The sequence below is a fragment of the Nymphaea colorata genome, chromosome 11 (genome assembly GCF_008831285.2).
Source record: "Nymphaea colorata isolate Beijing-Zhang1983 chromosome 11, ASM883128v2, whole genome shotgun sequence".
NCBI lineage: Eukaryota > Viridiplantae > Streptophyta > Magnoliopsida > Nymphaeales > Nymphaeaceae > Nymphaea > Nymphaea colorata.
In genome coordinates this window covers 5,383,062-5,410,546 of record NC_045148.1, presented here as the reverse complement: position 1 = coordinate 5,410,546, position 27,485 = coordinate 5,383,062, and the positions used below count along the sequence as shown (strand labels likewise).

The 27,485-nt window shown below is 37.2% G+C and overlaps 1 protein-coding gene across 10 annotated transcripts in view; it reads right to left on the bottom strand.

Moving 5' to 3' along the window:
- LOC116264594 (transmembrane E3 ubiquitin-protein ligase FLY1-like) overlaps positions 1–27,256 on the bottom strand; it is a 41,709-nt gene extending 14,453 nt beyond the window's left edge. For 7 of the 10 annotated variants that reach the window (XR_004174897.2, XR_004174899.2, XR_004174898.2 and 4 more), the window contains exons 1-10: positions 26,588–27,139; positions 24,393–24,462; positions 22,665–22,792; positions 20,421–20,536; positions 19,570–19,627; positions 10,040–10,106; positions 9,878–9,955; positions 1,486–1,643; positions 1,326–1,385; positions 1,080–1,173 (exon numbers count right to left, since the gene is read on the bottom strand). Coding sequence is in view for 4 of the 10 variants with exons in the window: in XM_050080603.1 (XP_049936560.1) it covers positions 1,080–1,173; positions 1,326–1,385; positions 1,486–1,643; positions 9,878–9,955; positions 10,040–10,106; positions 19,570–19,627; positions 20,421–20,536; positions 22,665–22,792; positions 24,393–24,462; positions 26,588–26,785 (1,027 nt within the window). In the remaining 6 variants the exon portion in view is untranslated. The other 3 variants (XM_031644903.2, XM_031644906.2, XM_031644904.2) reach the window with 3 other exon arrangements.
- Positions 27,257–27,485: the final 229 nt, after the last annotated feature.

The following is a 27,485-nucleotide window of genomic DNA, read 5'->3' as shown; positions in this document are numbered from 1 at the left end:
TTAAACAAAATGTGAACCTTCTAATGTGTTTACAATATTAACTTAATATAAATCATGTTTTAGTTTTAAGTCATTTTTTAAAAAAAAAAAAGATCTTTCTACTATGAAAATTTTGATGTTATAAGCGCATTCATTTTTTATTATTTAAAAACATTATTTAAGTAAGAAAACGACTAACTTAATATAAATTTCTCATCAAAATACTCTTCAGAAATTAAGATCATATCTATCAGGTTAGATTGAAAAAAGAATAATTTAATAATTAATTTAATGGATCTGGTTTTTGTCTCTTACCCAAGTGGTCTTGTTTTTAACAATTTTCATATATATATACATATATATATACATATATATATATATAGCAGTATCACCATGTAAGCCACCTAAGGAAGCCAATTTTTTGGGAAGTGGATATCTAGAAAAAATGGACTCATGATTAAAAGGAATTTTGAATATATCCTTTTCCAGCCACTTTAGACCAATGGCTAGACTATGGACTCTGGCCTAACCCTCATTCACTCAAGCACGTCTAGAAAACCAGTATGTCCATGCAAAAATTACATCTGAGACTTCCCCTACACAAGAAACTAGGTTGGGTGCAGAAACATTCTACTTCTGAGATGAAACCTAGTGACAAAGCTTGGTTTCCAAAAAAACCAAGTTTTTACCTAAAGCTTGGTTTTGCATAAAAAACAAGTCTTTTAAAGATATAGCAGTCCTCAAATTCTCAAACGTAAGAGTAAAAAATGAACTATTACAAGTTAATTGAAATATGGTACTCCTCAAACTTAGACTAAAGTGAACTATCGATCATGATGGCACAGTTATCCACTGAAAACTCAGAATAGAATTTTAGAATAATCAGTTAAAATATTACAAAGAACTGCCCATTCAGGCAATGATCCTTGTAGAAAGTCATTGGCTCATCCCTGACTCTACCCTACAAATAATTGATTTTTCTTACAGTTCTTTAAACGAAAGTTATTAGGAAAAAGAAAAACAAATGACGTAGTGCACCAAATCTTATCAAAGTCATAAGTGTCATCAAAGTTGCCGAGATTTTTAAGTTTGAAACTCACCAACAAGGATGCCTGCAGTTAAATGTAGCAGACATAGGTATGCATCCATAATAGCTTGTTGCCCTATCATTAAAAGTGAGACTTTGGCTGCACCCTGTATATTTTCAGAAAAATCAATACTATAGTGAATTCTGGAATTAGACAGAGAAGGTGTGCAAGCACATCATAGATCAAGATTCAAGAGTAACCTACAGTACCATAAAAATGATCTGGCAAGCCACAGGGAAAAGAAATCATAATACTTACAGATTGAGTACTACTGTGCTCCATTTGACGAATCAACAAAAGAACTTGAAGAAAAGATACCTTATTTATTGGAATATTAAGGCTCACAAGGAACAAAAACTAGTAGTCTAATATGAAAACATTCCTAAGAAAAAAAAATGAGATGCTTAAATAAGGATACAAAGGTGACCATCAATGTATAGTTAACAGCTTTATTGTAATAGACATCTGTGTTGATTGAGGTAGCATTTAGTATAATTGGTGAAAGACATTCTCCATCATCATCCACCGAAGGACTATCTACCAAGCCTTCCATATGGTAGTCCACATGAACTCCATCTAATGGCAAGAATGATGTGGTTAGCAACAAATAAAATTAAACAAGGTAAAATAAAATAAGAAATGTCAATGGTTGAATCATGAGTAGAAGAATGATCCAGGTGACTTTGCTTTTGTACTACAATCATACCAAGAAAGAAAAAACCAAAGGAAAGCCGAAAGGTTGAGTGAACTTTTGATATGAAAATAAATAAACCACAAATAACGAGGAAATTTAACAAGGAAATTCTATATAGCATGAATGATTTAAAATTGTGGCATGCTAAGGAGATACAAAACCAGAATCACACAGAAAGAAGGCCATCTATAGGACAACAGTCAAGGTAAAACATTTGGGTACAGATTGAGATAAAACAAGCAGCCTTCTTGTTACCCATATTTGTATACCTTTTTAGTTGCAAGTTGCAACAAAACAATGAATTTATTATCTCAGGTGACAGGATTTAATAGTTGGCATCACTTACTGAAGCAAAGATGTAAAATTCAAAAAAGAAACATGATATTTTTATTTTGCTATCCTGTCCAAAAGAACATGACTTTTCACCCTCTTTTGCTCTTCTTTGTTTCCCTTCCCTTCTTTTTTTTTTTTTTTGAGAAAAACATTGATATTTGTGACAATGCTTTTAAATATGGTTCAAGAAGTTAATTTACAAGATAACAAGAGCTCCATCCACCTGCCCAGAGGGTTGAACTGGAAACCTTCAAGCTAAAAGAGGTTAGGAGCTAAACACTAGGGAGCATCTCCTTGCATCTTGGTAGGAGTTTGCTTAACCCAGTTCACCAATCAAAAGAGGAAAAAGGGTCTTGGCCCCAAAGGAAATTGTCTTAGCCATGTTAGTGTGACATTCTTTCTATGAATATTTCGACAAGCAGTATCATTGGGAACCAGCCATATATGGCCAATCATTTTATTATTTCAATTTACTTGTTAGCATCAACCACCGTATCCTTTTGTGCCATTAAGGCTTTTACTCCATAATGGCCAAGGATTTCAATTATTTCAATGTTGATGGCACTCTTATTATCACCCAGGATTTTTGAATACATACATATATATATATATAAGAAGTCTTTTAAGCAAAGAAACACATAATTTCATTATTTATTTTCATCAAATATAAATTAATAAACAAAAAATATCAAAATATTCCAAAAAATAAAAATATGAGTGTTCATGACCTCAAACTCAGTCCAACCAGTTATGTCAAGTACTGGCAATACTCCTAAGTCCTAACATACTGTTTACTTAACCTACCCATGATAATGGATCCTAATTCTAGTGACATTATGCCTCAAAATATACCACTGGAGGATTACCATTCATCTACACCTATTGACGACCCAAACCAAATAGTAATATTCATGATTCACATTCTTATATTTTGGTGATCTTAACAAATGATACATGTTAAGAGACTCATCCCATGACCGCCTAATCCCAAGATTGCACTAGATTATCCAAACCTTTCCAACCATAGCAGCCTCTCATTCAAGATGTTGCACCAAACACTCTTCAAGAACCCTAAGGTGATTGTTACAGCCGGCCGTCATAGAGAGAGAAAAATCACTTGATTAACTACCCCTAATCTCAATAATAAAGAGATAGGGCAGCAATAGAGACTTACAAATAACATCAAAACAAAAATAGAAAAAAGTTTAAAAAGAACTCATAACTATTAAATATTGCAAAGGACCACCTTGAAACTTAAGGTCATATAATTCAACACTCTTTGTCAAGCTGGAGCATACATATTAATCATGCTCAACTTATCATAACATCTAAAGAAATCACCAATAGGAAGAGATTTGGTGAAGACATCTGCAATTCGATCTTCAGATGATACATGAATGGTAGTGGCTATGGTTCCTCCTTGAACAAGGTCCCGAATGTAATGGCAACTCATTTCAATATGTTTAGTTCTCTTATGGAAAACTGGATTGTTTGCAATGTATGCGGATGCCCTATTGTCACAATACATCTTCATGGGAAGAGGAATCGACACACTTAGGCTAAATAGCATGGATTTAGCCTAAGTCATTTCAAGGATATAAGGTTGCCTCCCACAAATACATAGAATCTTGTAGTAGACTTCATGTCTTCGATTGAGCCAGCATAGTCAGTACCACTATAGGCTTCCACTTCCAAGGCCTTGCCTTTTGTGAACAAAAATTCTTTACCTGGAGACAATTTCAAATATTTGACTACTATTAATGTTGCATCCCAATAAACTTTCCTGGGTCTTTTCACACATTGACTTAGCTTCCCCACTACAAAGATAATATATGGTCTGGTCATAGTAACATAGAAGAGCTTCCCAATAAGGGGTCTGTATGATCAAGAATCCACTAATTCTGATTAGTCATCATGAAGATGTATGCATGGATTCATAGGTAGAGTGGCCAGTTTAGCTCTTAAATGTCCTAAAATAAATTAAGAACATACTTCCATTGGGATAGAACTACATCTTCCCTATTGCGAGCAACCTCTATTCTTAGGAAAAATCGTAGTTGACTAAGATTTTTCGTCACAAAGTGTTTTTAGAGAAACGACTTTGTAGCAGAAATTTTTTGATCGGAATCACCTATCAGGATAATATCATCAACATAAACTACTAGAATGAGCATACCCACGGAATTCTTCTTGATAAACAGAGAATGATCAAGACAGGGTCTTGCAAAGCCACACTTTGAGACCATCTCAAAAAACTTGTGGAACCACACATGAGGACTCTACTTGAGTCCATACATAGCCTTCTTCAGTTTGCACACTTTTCCACACTTTGTCTGTGGTTCAGACCCTGGTGGCTATTGCATATAGACAATCTCATTGCGATCACCATACAAAAAGACATTTTTGACATCAAGCTGACACGTGCGCCAGTCATGGTGTACAGCCATGAAGATGATAAGACGAATGGTTTCCAACCGGGCCACAAGAGAAAAAGTTACAAAGAAATCAACACCATAGATCTACATATAGCCCTTAGCAACCAACCCAACTTTCTATCTTTCCACAAAACCATCAAAATAATACTTTACAATGAATACCCTCTTGGAGCCAACAATGTCACAATCAGGAGAAGGATCAACAAGTTGTCAGGTGCCCGCTAAACCAACGCATCCATCTCATCTTGCATAGCTTGTCCGCACTAGGTATCTAATAAAGTCTAAGCTTGAATAAACTGTTGCATATTTTTACCAACACTGTCGATAGAAACAGAATGAGATATGGGATTAGAAGTACATTGTCGCTAGCCTTTACGAAGAGCAATATGTAAATCAGATATATCTATAGTGGGCTCAGATGGACTAGGTATATTCACCTCAGATATACTTACTTCCTGAAAGGAAGTTGACGAATGATCGTGAAAAGGGTCTTGTCGACGTGTCTAGACTAGCGGAGGATCACGAAACTTGGAGACACCAAAAACAGACTCACTAGAAGGTTAATCACATGAGAATGACTCCAATGGAATGGGAGGGATAGGTAGTGGGTCAGATGATCATGGCATCTCAATAGAGGTAGGAGAGGGACTATAATAAGGTTAAGGCTCAAAAAACATAACATCCGCACTAATATACTCCTTTTGAGTCAAGAGGTCAAAGCATTTGCAACCTTTATGACTGGAGTAGCTAATAAAGATACCTTAATTGCTTAAACAGCCAATTTATCACGTGTAGGCCCAAGGATGTGAACAAAGCATGTGCAACCAAATTTTTTGAGAGCGATCAGAAACAAGGGTCGTTGTGGGTACACAAGTTTAATGGGAATCTGGTTGTCAATAGAAGAGGAGGGTCAACGGTTGGTCAAGTAACAGGATTGCATCTCCCCAAAAATATGCAGGTAAAAGAGGATGAACTGTCAAGCATTAGAGAATGTGCCACATTTAAAAGTTGACGATGTTTTCACTCAGCTACTCCATTTTGTTAGGAGGTATGGAGACAAGTAAATTGAGGAGAAATGTCGTTATCAAAGTAAATTTTCATTAAAGTAGATGTCTTGAACTCAAGAGCATTATCAGTGTGAAGGTTTTTAACAAGAATACCAAACTGGGTCTTTATTTCAATAATAAGGTTCTTGAGAGTACATATGACTTCAGACATTTCTTTCAAAAGAAAAACCCAAGTGACTCGAGAATAATCATCAACAATGACAAGGAAATAACGAAATCTAGACCTACTAGCAACTCTGCTAGGACCCCACACACATGAAGAAGATCAAATAGTGCACAACTAGATGGACTAAGACTTGATGAATAACTTCTATGGGTGTGCTTGCCAAATTGACAGGATTCACACTAAAACGACTCTGGTACTGATAGATGAGGAAGTAGGTGACGGAGCTTGTATACGAATGGATGACCCAGTCTGAGATACCACTAAAAGGAGGAGGACAATGAAGAAGTCGAAAAAGTTGCAATACCTATAGAATCAGACAAGATGTAGATGTCTCTTGCTCATAACCTCCACCAATTGTCTTTTCAGTTTGCAAGTCTTGAAATGAACATAAACCAAAGTCAAATGTAACACGACAATGCAAGTCATTTGTCTGACTGATAAAAGATTAGTGGGAAACTCATGAGCATCTAACATGTTAGAAATTGTCACAGATTGGGAAATCTTTACATCTCCATAACCCATAATAGGAAATTGTCTGCCATCTGCAAGTTTCACATGACGAGTCTGAAGTAATGTGTGGAGCAAGGTAAACAATGAAGGTCTGCTACAAAAGTGTCTCGATGCCCCTGAATCAATAATGCAATAGTACTTGTATCATGTGGAGTAGTATTGGCAGATATAGCATTGTCTATCATAATTGTAGAGGCCAAGGAATGAATAGATTTGTGTGCTAAGAAATGCTCATATTCTGGCTTGCTGATATTCACTATCACAGTCTCAAGATAGGAAGAAGACAAAGATCGCTCTACTACTGTATAAAGCTGCCTGGACAGATCAAATAGGAGACTGTAATGAATTCTTGTCTGCTTAGATGCAACACTTCTGCCTAGGGATGTAACGAAAGGACGACCATGCTTATCCCAACATTTATCTTCCAAATGTGTTATTTTCTCACAGCAAGTGCCCTGGAATCTCCCACGACCTCCTCTTGACTCTCGGTTTGTGCCCCTCCACCTTCAGAAACTACCCCCACGACCTCCTAAAGCCACCAAAGCAAGACGACTGAGTCCATTGTAAGTGTCAACTTGGTCAGGGATTTTTGCTCCAATCAACATCTATGTCTTTGCTACTATGCATTCAGGAGAGAGCCCTCGTACAAACTTTGTCACCATAGACTGTTCACTATGAGTCTCGTGGCATGTGGGACATAGAGGACGCTGACTTGATGGAAGAGAAATACTAAGCAAGACTTTGGTCACCCAATTGCAAATTAAGTAATTCATCCTCCACCCGCAAAATCTTCATCTTGTCATTAGAGTATGTTTGTTTCATAAAATCGCACATCTGTTTGGCAGAAGTATAGTACGCAATAGTAGAGGTAATCTGTGGTTGCACACTATTCATGATCCATGACAAGACAATATTATTAACTTCCTTCTATGTAATATATTTTTCACTCTTCACCACAGTCTCATTTTCTTCTATAACATGCTCCTTCCGATGTCCAATCATAGAAATTATAAACACACGAAACCAAATCTCATAATTAGATCCATCTAACTTTACAATAGAGCCATAATAAAAGGAATTGCTCGTGTTCTTATGCTCATACTACATCTTTGTTTTGCCTTCATCAGCCATAACGAGAGACTAGACAATACGACCTTAATCCGGTCGCACTTTGAGAAAATTAAGAGTATAGCACACAACAATCAACTTGAGAGAATTTAGGCAGCAGAATTTTTTTAGCATCAATAAAAGTACTAAAAGTATATCAATCAACTAGTTGTTCAGTAAATCAGTCCACCAAACACAGCAATCAACTTGAGAGGATCTAGGCAGCAGAATTTTTTCAGCATCAATAAGAGTACTTAGAAAAAATATCTATCAACTTGTTGTTCATAAATCAGTCCACCAAACTCCCACGTAGTAGGCTTCATACCGTTGCTTACTAGAATCCACATATGCATATAAGAAAGACAATCAATCTGATAAGAGTATACCCAACTTGCAGCCACTTTTCTACATGGGCTAATATGCCTAGATGATAGAAGGCTATAGTGAAATGGAAGGAACAAGCACATATGCATATAATCCGGTGACTAGAATCCACATATGCATATAATCCGGTCGTCATAGAGAGAGAGAAAAATCACTTAATCGCCTCAGGCACAAGCACATATTACAAGTGCATGGATTCTTAGCCCATTTCAAAGCTCACTTTGTCGTCAAAGGCTATAGTGAAATGGAAGGAATTCATTATCTTATAGCAACAGCTTTGTGGTTAAACCCACAACAATCGGAGTGGTGTCGGACAAGTGCTTTCTATTGCCAAGAGTAAAGGATGAGGCAAACATTAGTTAGATGTCAATCATGCATTCTTCCTTGGAGTTTCATGAGAAGAATATATGTGTCAACCTCCAGGTTTTGAGGATTAATCTCGTCCTCAACAAGTTTTTCAATTGAAAAACCCCAGTTTAAGAGAGGCTCCTTGAGCCTGGAATCAAGGACTTCAATATTTTATGAAGATGACTATGTGGAGTTTAGTGCACATTCTTCACCATATATTGGTCTGAAGAAAGGACTGCTTTTCTTAAATGCATTGACGACAATATAACAATCGGAGGCAATGTTCAAGAAGCTCAAGACACAACCATTGCCTTTGGCCATGAGATTCCCAGAAATATCATGGGAAACTAAGCCTTCTCTAGGTTGTAAAAAGTAAAAGAAAATGACACACAGGATGTTTTATCACAAAGAAAAATACAGAAAGGATATTTCGATGCATGATCACACGAAAATTACTAACCTACTCTTACTCCACTTGCACCTAACATCTTCTTGTGGATGTATGCAGGTGATATACTTCATGATGCCTCATTATATTGGAGCATAGTGGGAAAACTGCTTGTTCAATTGAATGTTCTGTTAATAAAGCCTGCCAACTTAAGCAACACCCCACCAATGAAAATTGGGCTTGTATCAGGTGCATTCTTTATCTTGATGAGAGTCTGGATTATAGCCTTCAAGTTATCAAAAATGATGTCTTCAATTTTTCTCAGTACTTTTCTGCCCACTGGGCTAATATGCCTAGATGATAGAAGGACAACAAGCAGGGATTGAATTCTAATAGGATGAGATTATTAAAGGAATCTCACTCTCTTCTTACATAGTTTGAGGAAAAGAGAGTAAAAAATCCTCAATATGCAGGCCGAAAACCAGCAGAACCATATTAACCTTGTCCTCTTTGCACATAAAGTACTCATTTTGTACCATCAATACATACACATGATCCATCAACACAACATCCTCAATAGTTAAAAATTCACAAAGACCAACACAGGTTTAGCAAAATCTCCTCTGGCAACACATACAACCACTAAAAACTTAATTATGTTATCATCATCCTCAACAAAGTAACATCTACAATCATATTATAGCAAATTTCCAACAAGTCAGTCAAAAGATTGCAGTGCACTTCTCCATTTTATTGAAAAAAAGAATTTTAACAAGATCTAGCCTGGTCATGTGGTGAACTCTTTTAAATTTTCGACATGATTTTTACAAGCTTATACCAACCTTGATAAAAAAAAATTTTCTCTCTAAAGGCAAGTGCACTTTAAAATCCTTTTCCATAACAACTATGGAGGCTTGGAGATTATTAACCTCAAAATCTCACTTTTATACGATGGAGTCAAAGGAAGCGGCAGCAAGGTTAATCCAATTTACTAAACCAGGAAACCTGTAAAACCTCATGTATCTAATAAAGGATTCACGACATTTTTATTGGGGACATTTTGCATCTTCCAAAGTGTACAACCTTGCTCTTGCTTTTGATTTATTTTTTTGTTTCCATGTACCTGTATAGACACATGTGAAGTGCTAGGACAAACTGCATCTAGCTTGATGTGTAACAACAAAAAATAAAACATTAGCAGGAGAAATAGAAAGAAGCAAGTCTCATTATTATGATAAACAAAAGGAAGAATAATAAGATAAAGCATATCTAGGATCATTAACCATCTTGGGTAGTTGATAGAAAAGTTGCAAGATTCTCATTATTATGATAAAACGAAGGAAGAAAAATAACACAAAGCATAGCTAGGACCAGTTACCATTCTGGCTGGTTGAGATTCGTGATATTTGTGCAGCAATTTGCAAATTACAATGCTTTGAGATATCATCAACAACGGCTGAAATTAAAAATCCGAAAAGAATACATCATAGAGGATCACGAAAGCACAAGAAATGAACAAATCAAAGTCCAGAAACCATACAATCTTTGGCTCGCCTCATATAGTAATGTGGAGTTGATTGCAAAAGCTGAGATGAAAAAGCACCAAGCTGATTCAATGAAGGAAACAAATGCAATAACTAAATCAGCTCCAACTAACATTATGAATGAAAACAGGAGTGTCTTTATTCTATTAACAATATAATATCTAATGTACAAACATAACATCTATAAACTCAAAATTATCTAAGTCCAATGCCCAAACTTTTATTGGGGACATTCTGATGTGTGGGGGCCCTCAGGCATTCATTCTCGTGGTGGTTTCAGTATTTTATGACTTTCATAGATGACTATTCAAGGTGTACTTTTGTTTATCTGTTGAAAAACCGTAGCGAAAGGCCTCATATTATAGAAACCTTCATATTCCTAGTAGAAAACCAGTATGGTGGGTTTGTCAAGACATTCCGGTCCGATAATGCTTGTGAGTATATGTGTCTCACTATCGATGAATTCCTTCGAAAGAGGACTGTTCATGAGACTGTGAAAAGTGACTATAACAGTCACAAAGAATACATATAATGTAACACCCCAAAAGTTTAGTCCCGTATTGAAGATTGTGAGGGATCTTCAAGGGTTTATAAATGGAGGCTTTAATGAGATGATTGTCCTGGTTCCTAGCCTTTTTAGGATTGGAACCGAAACTGTTAGGGGGCGGGTTGGGATCCGTCGAACCAGGGGCCCGAGCCCGGGAGTGGGTCGGGTTGTTATAGTGGTATCAGAGCCGGTTCAACACTCGGACCTGGGGTCCCACACGCGTGGACGCGTGTACCTTAAGGGGGGTGGATTGTAACACCCCAAAAGTTTAGTCTCGTATTGAAGATTGTGAGGAATCTTCAAGGGTTTATAAATGGAGGCTTTAATGAGATGATTGTCCTGGTTCCTAGCCTTTTTAGGATTGGAACCGAAACTGTTAAGGGGCGGGTTGGGATCCGTCGAACCAGAGGCCCGAGCCCGGGAGTGGGTCGGGTTGTTATATATAATACCAAAAAGGCACTAAGGCCAAGTGAAGAAGAGTAATACTCATTCAATAAACAATATAAAGGCTGTAAAACACAACTCATCCTTTACAAAGACTGTTACAAGGATATTTATAAGAGAGAATAAGAAGAGATGAGCTAAACTAGCAGTTGGGCTAGTTCCAACAGCTCTTAATAGAGCTGTTGGAACTGCCAACGGCTAGTTTGGCAGAAATAATAAAAAAATAAAAAATAAAGAGAAAAAAAAGAAATAAACTAAATCCTAAACTAATTCCTAACTAATCCTAAACTAACTCTTAACTAAGATAATACCTAATTAAGAGATAACAACAATAAGAAATCATATTTCTTAACAGAGACATCATGTAGTTATACACCCCCTCAAAATGGAGTTGCTGAAAGGAAAAACCGTCAGTTCCTTAATGTCACCAGAGTTTTATTGTTCCAAAGGAATCTTCCAAAATATTATTGGGGAGATGCGGTTATTACTAGTGCCTATTTGATTAATCGCATGCCTAGTCGAGTGCTAAATGGTCGTACACCCTACTCCATGCTTCCAGGGAGTAGCCAACCTTTTCACCTTCCTCCTCGTGTCTCTGGATGTGTGTGTTTCATTCATGACCACAGCCGGAATGTGAAAAAACATGACCCCAAATCAATTAAGGGAATATTTATTGGCTATTCTCCTACTCAAAAAGGGTATAAATGTCTAGATCCCACCACTGGTCGAGTTCACATTACAAGGATGTCACATTCTTGGAACATGTGTCTTATTTTGGTGAGAATTCTCTTCAGGAGGAGAAGTCAATGTCTAAGAAAGAGTATTCTCCAAGTCAGGCAATTCAGTTTACAGATTTTTTAGATTACAAGCGCGAAGAAAATCCATCTGTTGAGGTGCTTGGAAAAGAAGAAGATGGGAACGTCTATTGAGGTACATTAACAGGAAAAGGAGGGAGATTGTTCTATGGAGACAGAAAGAGAATGCAATCGTCTGTTTGAGCAGGTGTATTCTAGGAGAAGATTTTGTACTGACAAGGTGATTGATGGGGAGAAGTCTACTTCGAATCCCAATCCTACTTCTTCCTTGGATGACCCAAGTCATGCTCAGAAGCAACCTGTTGAGAGAGAAAGTCAGACAGAAAATGAAAAGGAGGATCTTCTCATTGCCTTGAGAAAGGGTGTCAGGTCATGTACTCAACACCTTATTGGTAACTTTGTGTCTTACTCTAGATTGAGCACTGACTACAAATGTTTTGTATCCTCCTTGTCTGTGACTGTGATTCCCAGGAATGTTACAGAGGCTCAGAGTGACCCCAAGTGAACTCATGCTATGCAAGAAGAGATGGAAGCCTTAGACAGAAATCAGACATGGAAAGTGGTAGAGATTCCTGAAGCAGCTCATTTGGTTGGGTCAAAGTGGATCTACACCATTAAGTACAAACCAAATGGGAATGTTGAGGGGTACAAAGCTCGTCTGGTGGCCAAGGGGTTCAGTCAAAAATATGGGATCGACTACTTAGAGACGTTTGTTCATGTCGCGAAGATGAAGACCATTAGAGTTATTATTTCTTTAGCGGTGCTGAATGGTTGGGAGATGTACCAGCTCGATGTTAAAAATGTCTTTCTCAACAGAGATCTCGAAGAGGAAGTGTACATGTGTATGCCCCCAAGTTTTGAGAGACCTGGAAAATGCTGTAAACTGAAGAAGGCCTTGTATGGGCTCAAACAGTCTCCCCGAGCATGGTTTGAACGTCTCAGACTTGTTATGAAGAAGCATGGCTATAAACAAGGAAATTGAGATCATACTCTGTTTATAAAGAGGATGGAGGGTAAAGTTACTCTATTGTTGGTCTATGTTGATGATATGATTGTTACAGGTGATGATGAAAAAGAGATAGCAAGATTAAAGGGTTACTATCTGCTGAATTTGATCTCAAAGACCTTGGCAAGCTAAAGTATTTCCTTGGTATTGAAATTGTCAGATCAGGTACGACTCTTGTGCTTAATCAAATGAAGTATACCTTGGATCTACTGAAGGAGACACGAAAACTGGGATGCAGACCAGCCTCTACTCCTTTGGATGTTGGGCACAAACTCGGTAGCAAGGATGGAGAACCTTTGTGTGAAGAAGCTAAAGGAAGATATCAACGTCTAGTTGGTAGATTGATATATCTCACTCTGACTAGACCGGATATCACATTTGCTGTAAATGTGATGAGTCAGTTTATGCATGCACCTACGGATGCGCACTTGAAGACTGTAAATAGAATCCTGTGTTACTTGAAGAAGAATCCTGACAAAGGACTTCTATATGTGAAACAAAGGTCTATTGAAATTGAAGGGTATTCTGATGCAAACTGGGCAGGTTGTGTTGACACCAGAAGATCTACTTCAAGGTACTGCGTCTACTTGGGGAGAAATCTAGGTGTTTGGAGAAGCAAGAGACAAGATGTTTGTTCCCGCTCAAGTGCAGAGGTTGAATATAGGGTTGTTGCTACTGGAGTATCAGAGTTGTTATGGCTACAGATCTTGCTGACTGATATTGAGATAGAGACTGAATGGCCTATGAAGATGTATTGTGATAAGAAGTTTGCGATTAACTTGGCTAACAATCCAGTGCTTCATGATCGAACAAAGCATGTTGAGATTGATCATCACTTCATCAAAGAAAGGATTGATGCCAGGGAGTTAGTTAACATTACCATACATGAAGTCTGAAGATCAAACTGCTGATATTCTGACTAAAGTTTTACATATAACTCCATTTGAGAGAAATGTATCCAAGTTGGCCATGTTTGATATGTATGCCCAACTTGAGGGGGAGTGTTGACGGATCTTGATGTATGGGTTCGGGTCTGGACCCGATCCAATGAGTCTTGGTTTGGGCATACTTATACCATTGTAAACCTTAATCTTGCAAGTTAATGAAGTTTTCTAAGAGAGAGAGAGTCTGGCAGCTAGTGGGCACCAGTTCTCCTCACCCGTGGTTTTTTCCCTCTAGTTGAGGGTTTTCCACGTTACATCTATGTTCGATCTTCGTTTCTTGTGCGTCTATTATTGCTACAGGTGGAAATGCAGTTTGCAACTAAAATCAAAACTTTGCGCTCAGATTCAGGGGAAAAGTATGTTAGTCAACTGTTTGAAAGTAATTTGCAAATGAAAGGGATATTACATCAAAAATCTTGTGCCTACACTCCTGAACAAAATGGAGTGGCTGAAAGAAAGAATAGACATATACTTGAAGTTGAAACCACTAGATCTCTTCTCTTTGATACTAACGTTCCAAAAGTATATTGGGCAAATGTTGTGTGTATGGCAGTATATCAAATAAATTGAATGTCATCAGGGGTGTTGAATGGAATATCTCCATATGAGAAGTTGTATGGGCGGAAGCCAAACTATGACATGTTAAAAGTCTTTCATTGCACACGCTTTGTACTTATACCAAAACAATTGGGAGACAAATTGTCACCTACAGCAGCAAAATGTTGTTTTTTGGGTATAGCAAAAGATAAGAAAGGCTACAAATGTTATAATCCAATTGGAAAGAAAATGATGGTTTCAAGACGTAGTATTTCATGAGAAAAAAACATATACAAGAAAAAGAGAAAGGAGAATGTAGAAATGTAGATCTACCATTCTTAATGATATACCCTTCAAGAAAGAATTGTGATGAAAAGGAAGGCCAGCTGCAGGATTCAAGTGAGAATAATCATAACGACATAGAAAGAGAAAATAATAATAGTCAAGTATATCAAAGGAGGGGAAAAATAGTTATACATGTGCCATTTCTTGAGCAGTATGAGCCGTTGGAAGAAGAATTTGAAGGGGCCAATTCTAGTATGGCTCCATCTGCTGGTCCTGAACCTCCAATTTTGGGAGAACATCTCACTACATCATCATCCTCCTTGTCACCTTCGCTCTCTCAGGTAGTCGTAGTTCTAGAATCTCCATCCCTCCTCTTTTTGTGTCTTATGATTCCTTTTCACCTAAACAACGTGCTTTTCTTGCTTTGATTCATTCTTATAATGAGCCTAAGTCCTATGAGGAAGCAGTCTCCAAGGAGGAATGGCAACTAGCTATGGCAGAAGAGTTGAATGCTTTAGAACGAATGAAGGCATGGGATCTGGTGAAACTTCCTCTAGGGAAGAATGTCGTGGGTTGCAAGTGGGTGTTTAAAATCAAGACCAAAGCAGATGGATCAATTGAGCATTACAAGGCAAGATTAGTCGCAAAAGTTAGAATCAGCAGTTTGGAATAGATTACTTAGAGACTTTTGCACCAATGGCACATATGACTACCATCAGAACTCTTCTAGCAGTTGCATTAGCAAAACATTGGAATTTGTGGCAACTAGATGTAAAGAATGCATTTTTGAATGGAGATATAGAAGAAGTTTATATGCAGCTTCCACTAGGTATTGAAAATTCAAAAGGCAAAGTATGCAAATTAAAGGGGGCCCTTTATGGGCTAAAACAGGCTCACAAGCATGGTTTGAAAAGTTTAGCACAACTGTCAAAGAAATTGGATTTAAGCAAAGCCCTCATGACCCTGCATTGTTTGTATCTTCTTCAGAAAAAGGTAAATGTTTATTGCTTTTGTATGTTGATGATATGATTATCACTGGAGATGATCACGGAATTATTGATGAAACAAAGAAAAGACTTGCACAAACATTTGAAATGAAAGATCTTGGTTTCTTAAAGTATTTCATGGGTTTAGAAGTTGCTTACTCAAGAAGAGGATTGTTTCTATCGCAACACAAATATGCAGCAGATCTTGTACTACATGATGATAATAAAAGAGTGGAAACTCCTATGGAAGCAAATGTCAAGCTAAGACTTTTTGAAGGAAAAAAATTAGAAGATCCTACAATTTTCAGACAACTTGGTGGAAGCTTTGACTTATCTAACCATTTCTAGACCTAATATAACATATGCAGTCCACGTAGTAAGTCAATTCATGAGTGCTCCGACATCAATCATCTTGTTGTTGTACTAAGAATTATAAGGTATGTCAGAGGTACAACGAATTATGGATTGTTTTTTTTTCCTTCAAATTTTGAAGAACTTGTAGTCTTTTGTGATGCTGATTTTGGTGGATCAGTAAGTGATCGGTTATATACAACAGGATTTTGCATCTTCTTTGACATGTCTATAATCTCTTGGGAGAGCAAGAAATAACAAAGAGTAGCTTTATCTACGACTGAGGCTGAATATAGGGCTATGGCCCAAACTACAGCTGAAATAATATGGATAAGATGGTTGCTAAATGAGATTTGTGACGAAACTGATTTGTGACAACATGAATGCAATTCATATTATCAAAAATCAAGAATTTCATGAAAGAACTAAGCACATTGAGATTGATTACGGTTCTTTTTTTGACTGTGTTATGTTGGCTGCTGCTGCTGCTATGAAGCAGCTTGAAGACTAATGGAGATTTCATCTTAAGAGTTGCATTTTCAGTTCAATGTTGGTTTGGGCTTGATATTCTAAGACATAATATACATTACAACAGATTGTACATATAACATATAATATACATATAACAGATTGTACATATAACAGATTGTACATATCAGTACATATAATATACGTTATAACAATTTAACTACAGATGGAACCACTTTAAAAATTGCTTCAGATTGTACATATAATATATATATATATATAACACATTATTATACAGTATGTAACATACATTACTTCAGACTACATATAATATACATTATAACAGATTGTAGTTGTACATATAATATAGCGCACAGTATATACAATAAAACCACAGGTACATACCTTCCCATGGACTAGGTGTGCTGGCACCTGAACAACACAGGTCGCAAGTGTTCTTCCCACGATTTGTTATAACCGAAAATATTGTCAGTGAAAACGAAGACACTTTTCTTACATCCATTAACTATTTCTGTCATCAAACCGTATAAAATCATCAAATAATTCTTCAGAAGATAGTACCTATCTTCGATCACTTTGTAATCAACATATAAATGGTAATTCTCATCTCTTTTTAAGCCAATAGGACTGAGACAAATAGGGACTTGTATTTCTCTGTATAATCTCACTATCAAGCATTTCCATAACTAATTTCCCCATTTCTGTTTTCTGCAAATGGGGATATCTACATGTCCTACCATTGCATGGTTTACCTCCAGGCTCTAGAGGTATACGATGGCCCACAAGGCATTTTAGAGAACCCTAGTTGGTATGTCAACCACGACTGCAAAATGAGCAAGCAGCTTCTGTAATTCTGCTGGAGTCATTGAAATTTATTTGCCTTCCATTACCATCAGATGGTGTCAACATGTTTTTCCATTTGTAACAGAAATGCAGGCTGGCTGTGGACCTGAGATGCATTTCCTCTAGCTCCAGAATAGGACATTATATGAACTGGATTTGAAGGATCAGTCATCTTAAAATTAAGATTCATTTCTTGTCTCAAATATTCACTTGTGGCATACCATATCTCGATTGATTGACGTAATTTTTCTACCGCATTGATACCTGTTTATTAACCTGTTATATCATCATTGGACAGAATGCACAGAGTAGTATCGCCAAACCTAGAAGTCATTTGTGTGTTAATAAAAGATTAAAATCACATGTAACCTTTCCATCACGCCTGTTGAATTCCAATACTATACCAGCACTCTTCGTAAGGAATATGGACAATTCAAATGAAAATTTCATACCTCGCACCTGTACCATTGCCTTTGGACATCTTCCTACAAAGAAAGGTCGCCACTATCTCCCATGATTACATGGAAGTCTAGGAGTCCTAACACCTCATGTCCTGCAGTCTCATCTGTCCTGTAGAAGATAAAATTATGGTTGAACCCATATCAATCAAAATACTAAGACTGTTATTCATCCAAAAGTCCTGTCATTCTATGCATTCGAAAATGGTCAGTTGTATTCTCTTGCATTTATATACCAACATCCACTGTTCTTCTCAACTATAACATAAACCTTTCTTTTTAGTTCTTTCATCTAGCTGGCACTAACTTTCTAGATAGGACATTAGGGACTAGTTTGTTCCCAACATTCTTTCCAAACATTTGAAATATGGTTCTCCTTCATTCTCTTGAATTTCTCTTCAATTAGGGGAGGTGTTCAAAGCAATCAGCCAGACTGCTTTCACATGCTGATATAACCTCTACATGAATATCATCACGTTCTAAGCTCACTGCAGCATTTGGTACTCTCTTCTCTGGTAGAACACCCAAACAACAGATATGTTTTTCTACCCTAAAGATCCAAGAAAATGGACCCCCACCTGAAAACTTACGCAAGTCAAGTTTAATTTGTTGCAAGGCTGTTACTGCCCCTTTGTTCAACAGTTCTTACTTCCAATTCTCCATGCAATCCTGATGAATTTCCAACAAGGGGGGGCTCAGTTTCCCCGAGTTCTCAAGGGGGACATCCATAAACATTAGAAACTTGAGCTCTTTCACAATTCTTATGCAGCGACAAACCATCATCCCCAGATGGTATCTAGAGCCCTCAAAAAATTGATGTATCATCTGCAGCATTGTTGCTTGTTAAGTTTGTGCAGCCACCAACAATAGCTCCATCTTGGCTTCTAAATTTGTCCTTCCTTATTCATAATCAGCCCACAAGAGACATGAGATTCACTGATGGCCTGGTTTCTGGAACTTAGGGAATCCATTGCCATATTCCTCCAATATTTTTCAGGCAACCTGGCTCTCATATTAATTGTTAGGATCACAATTCCCTAGCAGGGCTGAAGTTGCAGAAATAGAATAAAGATAAGAACATAGCAGTAGAGAAGAAAAGAAAAGAGAGAGACAGAGAGAGAGGGAGAGGTTCTTGTTCTTTATTTCCCTTGCATCTCTTTCAGCAGGATGCAGGAAGTTACAGAATTGAATGTAAAATCCAACAATTTCTGTTTAAAAACAGTTTAAAACCTCAATGGTCAACTCCAACAGTCAATGTGAGCTCCTTGCTGCAGCTTCACCCTAGCATTCAAATTACGCTACAATAGCTCTGCTCCTAAGAGCAGTAGGCCAGTCGGAGTCCTTCATGTTTAACTTTCGATAATACTACCATTACTATTACAAACTATGAAAAGGAGTAACCCATGTTCAGGTGAGTTTCAATGATATCGTTGTTACAATACCAGATCCACAAGGTTGTGTCATTCTTGGTGTTGATAAGCATTTGCAGATTCAGAGGCAAAATGTGAGTCCCAATGTACTGCTCAAACCATAGCAGGAAATGAGGGCAGCAGAGTAGGTTATGCAATGAGCACAAATCATGATAAAGGGCCTAAAAAGGAAAGGATTCAAAGGAGTTATGGCACCAAGGAACTTAGTGAAGTTTTGAAATCTCCTCGATTGTCATGCCTTAAAGCAAAGGAAAAATTGAACCACAAAAGTAACTCCATAGATGAAAATGATAATGCATGAAATACATTTTCAAAAGCTAAGGCATACATCAAATGTCAAGCAAAAAAAACTTTTTGAGTTCGGAACTCATTAGATAAATGCATCACATACAAGATGATATGGACTGGAAGGAAAAAGGTCGTCTTCTTGACTCATCTCCTCTGTCCCACTACACCAAATAAAAGCATAGCAATGATCAGTTTCAATCACTAAAACCTGATCCCAAGATTGCTATCTGCAAAAATAGATGATCAGAGTAACAAAAGGAAATACACAAAGCGCAACTAAAGCTAAAACCTGTGTGGGATTTATAAAGCAAATTTAACCAGATATAGCAACTTTTTTCCTAGAAGCAAAGTCCATGGAATTGCCATGATTGATGACTAGTTTGTTTTTAGAAAAGATACTTTGAGGAGCTAGAAAATGTGTATACAGAGGACTAAATGATGCAAACAGTATGTGAAGGTTAGAGAAAAAAATGAAAAATAATCCATGGCTATAAAAAAATAGACAACTTGATAAGGTCAACCAACCATTGCCAATAAGGTCTAGAACGACCTGCTGTTTTGTGTCAAAGTGTAAGAGAAGAACAAAAACTACATCAATACAAAAAAAAAAAAAAACCTAGTGAGAAAGAGGAAGACAGATTCCAGCAATAACAAGACTACCTAGTATACTCTAAGGATGTCCTGGTTACCAGGCCTGGGCATCTCAGTTGGTAGGCTGATACAAAAAAGGATTTAGCCAACTCATTCTTCATCATTCATGAAAAGACCTACAACTGAAACATGCATCATAACCACAACCAAAAAAAAAAAAATACAGACCGACCTGCAGCCTTAGAGATACATGATTAAACAGAAAAAACACCATATAATAGTTAAGGGATACATTAAGCAACAAGAATAGATGAACAGCACTTAAAGGAAACTATAAATGCAATAAACCTATATCAGGCTTACCTATTAGCTATAAGGCGCAGTTGCCTAAAGGGCCATATGTACACACCTTCGACTTTTAGTTGAATATTACCAAGATCATGCTCATTATCTGATACATCCTGGATCATAAGGTAGCCCTGTCGCATGGCAAGATATATGAGAAGGAACAACATTTGGGGTTAATAAAGTAGGCCAAAAGTGGCAGAATAACTTGAATATAGTTTCCTCTCTCAATCAAGTTAGTTGGACAGCTCATATGTCATTTTACATCGTTCTCATATTTACAGTTTACTCAATACACATATTACATGCAATGCATGTGTGTGTGTGTGTATAGAGAGAGAGAGTACTTCGTCAGTACAGAGTGTCTAGCTCAGATCTCACGTTCTACATTGTTCTAACCCAATCGCATGGGGTAGGTGTTCAGCATGGTCAGAAAACTATAAATCAGCTATTTTTTTATGCTTTTAAACAAAAAAAAAACATGTTTCCAGCAATTATTGAATCACTGAAAGACCTTGCTATACATCAGATTCTGGTATTTAAAAGCTGATCTGTACAAAATCAACCACATAGACCACATCTGTACCCTGTGGGTTGAATTTAGGGAGAGAGAAAAATTACAAGTATATTCCACAAATCAACAATTTTATATATATATATATATATAATATATATATATATATACATAATTACGTATATATATATATATAGAGAGAGAGAGAGAAATTTGAAAACAGCCGGTTACCTCTGTGGCCACGTGAACTTTTTTTAATTTTGTGTTGCTAAGAACTGTCACAAAAGCTATATGTTGTTAAAAACATGGCCAAGCGTGTCGTAGCCAATGCACCTTTTGTGAAAGATAATGCGGTTACAAAGGTAGTCAGCTGTTTTCAATTTCTCTCTCTCTCTGTTAATATATATATATATATATATATGCCTACCTGAACGGTCTGTATTTTCTAGAACTTTGGATATTGTATACATATGAAGTTTATAGTTCAATGAAACTGAATACTAGTTCTTTGCCCATTCAAAAATCTTTTGCAGGTTAGTGAGGCATCTTATACATATATCAGGTTCATATACTCAGATATATGTTCAGAAACAAATGCAACAAAGTGAACAAACTTGGGAAAGTAGTAAACTATCCACCCCAATGCCTTCTACCAGATAAAAACTTGAATATCATCCTCAAAATCTGTTCAAAGGTTAGATGATTGCTGTTGTCATGTCATCCCTTTCCAAAATCCTTTATACATTCATGAGGTGCATTCATTATCGAAATCAAGGAACTATAACATCTCAATTTACACTATCTTTTAATGTCTCCTGCAAATATAATTGTCCTCACAATATTTTTTTCTCCAGCATGCACTGGTCTAATAAATGTGACTACTTTAAAGCTTGCCTTGCCTTTGCGAGCTCGCTGAGATAAGCATGTCACATAGATTTAACTTGAAAATTTAACCCAGCTTTCTAAGAACATAAATAGCAACAAATTATCGGAAATTCTTTCATGATTATGTAGCACTTACATACAACTGTCCACTATATAAGATTTTTTTTAAGACAAAGGATGCAGGTGTGTGCTTCTCAGTGACTTGAACTCCATCTTAGGCTTCATAGCATTAGTGTCCTCTAATTTCTACATGTATCGTGTCTTAGTAAATTCCTTCAGGAAGCACTTGATCAATTGTATGTTTTGAAATGTGGTTTTCATGCACTAAGTTAATCAGTCTCGAAGTAAACTTGCTACACAATATCATGAATCAAGAGCAACATGTGTTCCTCTCTTACTGCCTAAGCATATATACTCTTCCAAACATATACAGCAAGGTTTATGCTTGAGAACTTTAAATATGTCATTTTGACAAAAAAAATTGACATGATCGGCCAAGTTTCAACACCCACTAAACAAATATATTTTGTTAACCAGTGGTTTCAAAGCATAAAGAATCTATAACACTAATCCTGGTATCCCTGGGCATTTTGCACTTCTCCAATAATCCCTGACACTTATAATTGAAACAAAATGGGGCCTAAAGGGAAGAAAACGCTTCTTCTCATAGTTGAAAGGGAAAATGATAACTTCAGAAGAACATGATATCATATGCTAGCTATTCATTATTTTGGCACAAAAGAACAAATTTCCCAGAGAAATATCATGCTGTATAGAATATTCCAAGAAGCAATAAGAAAATCAATTACAGAATGAAACTTAATCGTCTTATATGGGGAAGGAAAGGAAAGCAGCAAACTTACATGAATATAATGCACACCAGTGATCTTTGTCAAAGAACTCACTAACTCAAAGAGAAAAAAACCATGGGGCCTCTGAAAATCTGCAAACCTACTAGAACTTTTGTTAGATTGCACAAATCCCCATGTACCTGTACACCAGAGTTCATGTGTTAATACCAACAAGTATAACTTCCCATGCTAAAAGAACCAATTGAGGGCTGTGCTCATAATAAATGTACCATGAGAAGGAAGCAAGTAACATCAATCAAGCATATAGTTATTGGCAGACTGGAAGACTCATCCATAGCAGTAATACCGTTAAGCAGTTCATCTAAGTTATATAACAACTAACTTAGCATGCAATGTGAATGTTTTTGCGGATGTTAACATGTTCCGGAAGCCCGTTCTTGAACTTCTATTGAACAACCAAAGGCTCACAGGAACACTATTTTCTTTTGTTTGCCTCCAGAAATTATGCAAAAGAACTAACCTTAATCATAAACGGTGCAAATGTGAATGTTTTTGCAGATGTTAACATGTTCCCAAAGCCTATTCTTGAACGTCTGTTGAACAACCAAAGGTTCAAAAGGAGCACTATTTTCTTTTGTTTGCCTCCACAAATTATGCAAAAGAACAACCCATGATCATAAATTTTGGCACGTAGTTAACAAAGCTTGGATATAGATTATTTGACATATAAGATACCATTTCAATTTGAATGATATTGCTTTCTCTTTCTATTTGAATGGTATTGCTTTCTCTTTCCATGTCACATGAATAAAGGTGATAACTTATACCGGATTTTATTGTGCAGATTCTAGCTTGCCCTCTCTTTGCAATTTCAGAAATTTCATCCAACTGGACCTTGATGGCTGGATCGCCGCAAGGAATATGATTTTATAAACATTTTCTTGTTTACTAATGTGAAAAGTACATGCAAGGATGTTGTTTACCATGGCACCTGCTGATGAGAAAACTCATGCAGTATGATAACAGAAATGCACATACTTCATGAAATTGAACAAAACATTATGCATTCGGTTGTTCCCAATCTGCAGAACATTATATGGAATATTTAAGCTTTAAATTCTTAGATATGAAGTAGAGAAGAATTTGCAACTAGTATGAAGTCGACCAAAAGTTACAGAAAGAAATTCAGAATGTGAATCAAAACAAGGGACCTGGGTCATCTACATGAAGGAATCAACTTTAATAATCTGCAGTGCTCACTGTTGACACATTAACATGAAAGAGTACTTAAAAATATGTGCATGTGACATACTATCATGCATTATATCTAATTAATAATTTAATACATGTAGTCCTGGAAACATCGCATGGAAGACTGACCGTGATTTGCTAGGGGCACTGACCATGATTTGCTCTGTTCCTAGGATTACTATGCCATTTTTCCATATGGATATCATTGATTGCACCAGAGTTCCTTATTCTTATCATCTACAATTTTTCAAATTTAAGTGATGGACTTTGTTTATCTCATTATGTCTCAGTTGGAAAATTCTTCCCAAGCTTTCTCCATCTTTGACCATCACTTATCAAAAATTTTCTCTTTGAAAAAACTGCCTAATCAATATTGCTCTGATGATGATAAAAGTTGTACAAGCCCACAGATTGAACTGCCTTTCATGTTAACAATTATTTAATCAAGTGAATACAAGTAGATATCTGCTATCTAATGATGGTAGCATAGTGAACTGATATTAACATAAGTAACAATCACCACATTACCTTTGTATGTTCCAGTTATGTTCCAAGCAGAATAAGGACCCAGCTCTGTATCATCACTTCCGATGATGTTCTGTAACATTATCCCCAAAAATTGTACAAAATCCGCATTACATAACTGTGTCTTGGACACCAATATGGGAACAAAATAAAACAGCAGGCAATGGCCAAAACCTTTTTCTTTGGAGAATGAATTGTAAAAGAAAATTCAGAAAGGACATACTGACATCAAAGTGTGAAGCTCAAAATAAACAAGCAAAAATATTCCAATTCTAACATTATGGCCTGTTTGATAACTAAAAAAAGGTTTGGACTTTGGCCAAACCATTTTCAAAGGCAGTAGGTCCCACATAAAATACCATAAGATTTTAGACAAGACAAAACTTTTCCTAGGCAAAAGTTGTGCATTGAGTTTTTGCTTTTTACTAATTTCTGGCCAAACCTTTGTTCATAATGGATAAAGTTTTGCCAAGGCTTCATCAGCAGTTAGGGCTGCAGAGGGCACAACAGTTAGCATTGAGACTGCAACAGCAGCAAATGGCCATCCCACACAAAATATCATGAGCTTTTGGACAAGACAAAACTTTTTCCTACACAAAAGTTTTGCCTTTTTGTGGTTGTTTTTACTAATTTTTAGCAAAAGCTTTATCCCTAATTCCCGAGGGATAAGTGCCCAAGGCTTCACTATCAATTAGGGCTGCAGACAGCACAACAGTTGGCATTGCAACTGCAGCAGGAGCAAGCCTCCATCCGCTGGACCACAGGCAGCATCTGCCGGAGAAGAACAGCACTATAAGCCTATATCTGCGCTCTAATTCTTCCCTGTCATTGGCCATAAAAAATATCACTTTGTTTGCTTTGTAGGTGGTGGGTCACTGTTTTCATGCAAGACCAGAGCATGAAAGGAAAAAAAGTGCTTGTGTCCATGAGGGATTTGTTTGTCTTGATTCTCTTGAGTCAAATAACTCAAGGATCTGCCTTGTTCAGTCACAAAAACCACTGGATCTATCTTTCAACCAATGGTTCCCTGACCTTTTCTCCCCAATTCTTCATTCTTCTCCACCCACATTGGTGGTGGAGTTGTTGTCCACAACAAAGGGCAAGAAGTAACTTGCGTTTAGCTGTCCCATGTTCAATGCAATCTTAGATCCTAGGACCTCAGGCACAAGCACAACTGACCCCTAAACCCCCTTTTGATACTTTTTGTTTAGCAAACTCCTAATCAGATGACAAATGCCAAACGGACACTTCGGTTATTTGAATCATATGGTTCAGATATTAAGCATCATAAATCAAGAGGTGCACTGGGTGGAGCATGGTAAAAAGAAGCAGCATATAACTGAAAGCGGGTCATGCTAAAGGAAGCAAGGAAGGTTTCAGAATGGGATGAGAAACCAGGCAAATTTAACGAGCTTCTAGCAATAATTCCTTCTGATGCACAAGGCAGCATGCACTTCGACATGCCTAGGATATAGTCGACAGAGATGTAGTTTCGAACCCTTCTTTCCTAATGAAAAAATGAACTACTGGGTGGTGGGAAGCCCCATCGAACAGCGGCCAAACAAGAGACCCATCAGAACGAATTTTCCTAAATTATACTGGAACGTATAGAGACTAAAATACGAAGATTAGAGACGCAAATAAGCATATCATCTTTGATGGAACATTTATGCAGCTTAAAATGAAGTACCATGGTGGTCTGCCGCTCATAGAACAAGACTTAAACAGCAGAAACCGTTTCCAAGTCACAATGTTAGAAGTGCATAGTTGAATGCATCGCCTAAAACTAAAGAGAGAGAGTGAGTTTCATGAGAGAAGTGACATCAATTGCACTAGGAACAAATATTAAAAAGAAAAAAGAAAAAACCAATCAAATTATTAGAGGTAATGCCGTTTAAGGTGAAGTGGAGGAGTCATGCTAAACCAGCCAAACCATTAGAGGTAGAGAAGTTGGAACGCAGTCAAAAGAAAGGTCATTGAAGACTTGGAAAGAAGCAGCGGGAACTAAACGAAGAACTGTAAGCTGGCCCAAATTGGAACTCCGGAGAGGACGAAATGAAGAAAAAGGAGTCTTGGAACCAACATAAGTAGTTCAAACCTAGTGATGATGACAATGAGCAATAGCACTCACACGAGTGTTATCCACAAATATTACCAAAAAGCCTAAAACCAAACTGCACAAATAAATGAGAAAAAACCTGAATCAGACGAGAGCTTGCCTGTCCACGATGGGAACCATCCATCTCCCTGAGAGGCCTAAGGCCTAACAACGGCGAAAACAGATTGAAGATGAAGGAGATGAGAACCACAAACTTGGTGATGCGCACACGACATCTTCTGGGAGCAGACTCCTCGTTTGCCGAATTTTTAACCATTTTAGTCCCTCTCTCCGGCATGCCCAAATCAGAGATCCGCCAGAAACTTCATGGTTACCCCGCTAACCTTCAACTGGTGGTTCAACAAGGAGAAATAAGCAATGCCCACAACTATTTTCTCGTTTGTACAAGCGCTGAAGGTGCCGATCGGTTGCTTCAGACGAGGTCAACCAGCACCAACAGATACACGGATGAAATTTGGTGACCGTGAAGGTCCAACCAACCCCTTCTTTTCTCAATCGAAAAGCCAAATCAATAGCTATAAAAGAAACGCAACATCAATCACCGACATGTCGAATCCGCGGATTCTCTCGAGAAAACAAATAGACTGAGAAGTGATTCCAGCAATGGATTGACGAAAAAGAAATGGAAGAAGCGGACCGTATTTCGTAGTCAAACGGCAGTAAAAATCCTTCTTCGCCAACCTTGATGACAAGGATGTCCGTCGAACTTTTGTATGGTAAGGATTTGTTACTGTCTGACTCAAAATATCAAAATCCCCAGATAATCTCTATGGTTTTAGCTGCTTATTTATTTTTTAAAAACCAATGTTGAAGGCCTTATTTACGGAAATGAACCGAACCGTATCGGATGGCTCTGATAGGCGGTCCATTGACAAGCATGCATGCTAGTCATGGTTCAGGCTGTTTTATTTATTTATTTTTTTTTTTTTAACATTTCTATCTCCCAGCTCCTTCCTCTCCCCCTCTGCCTTCTCTTT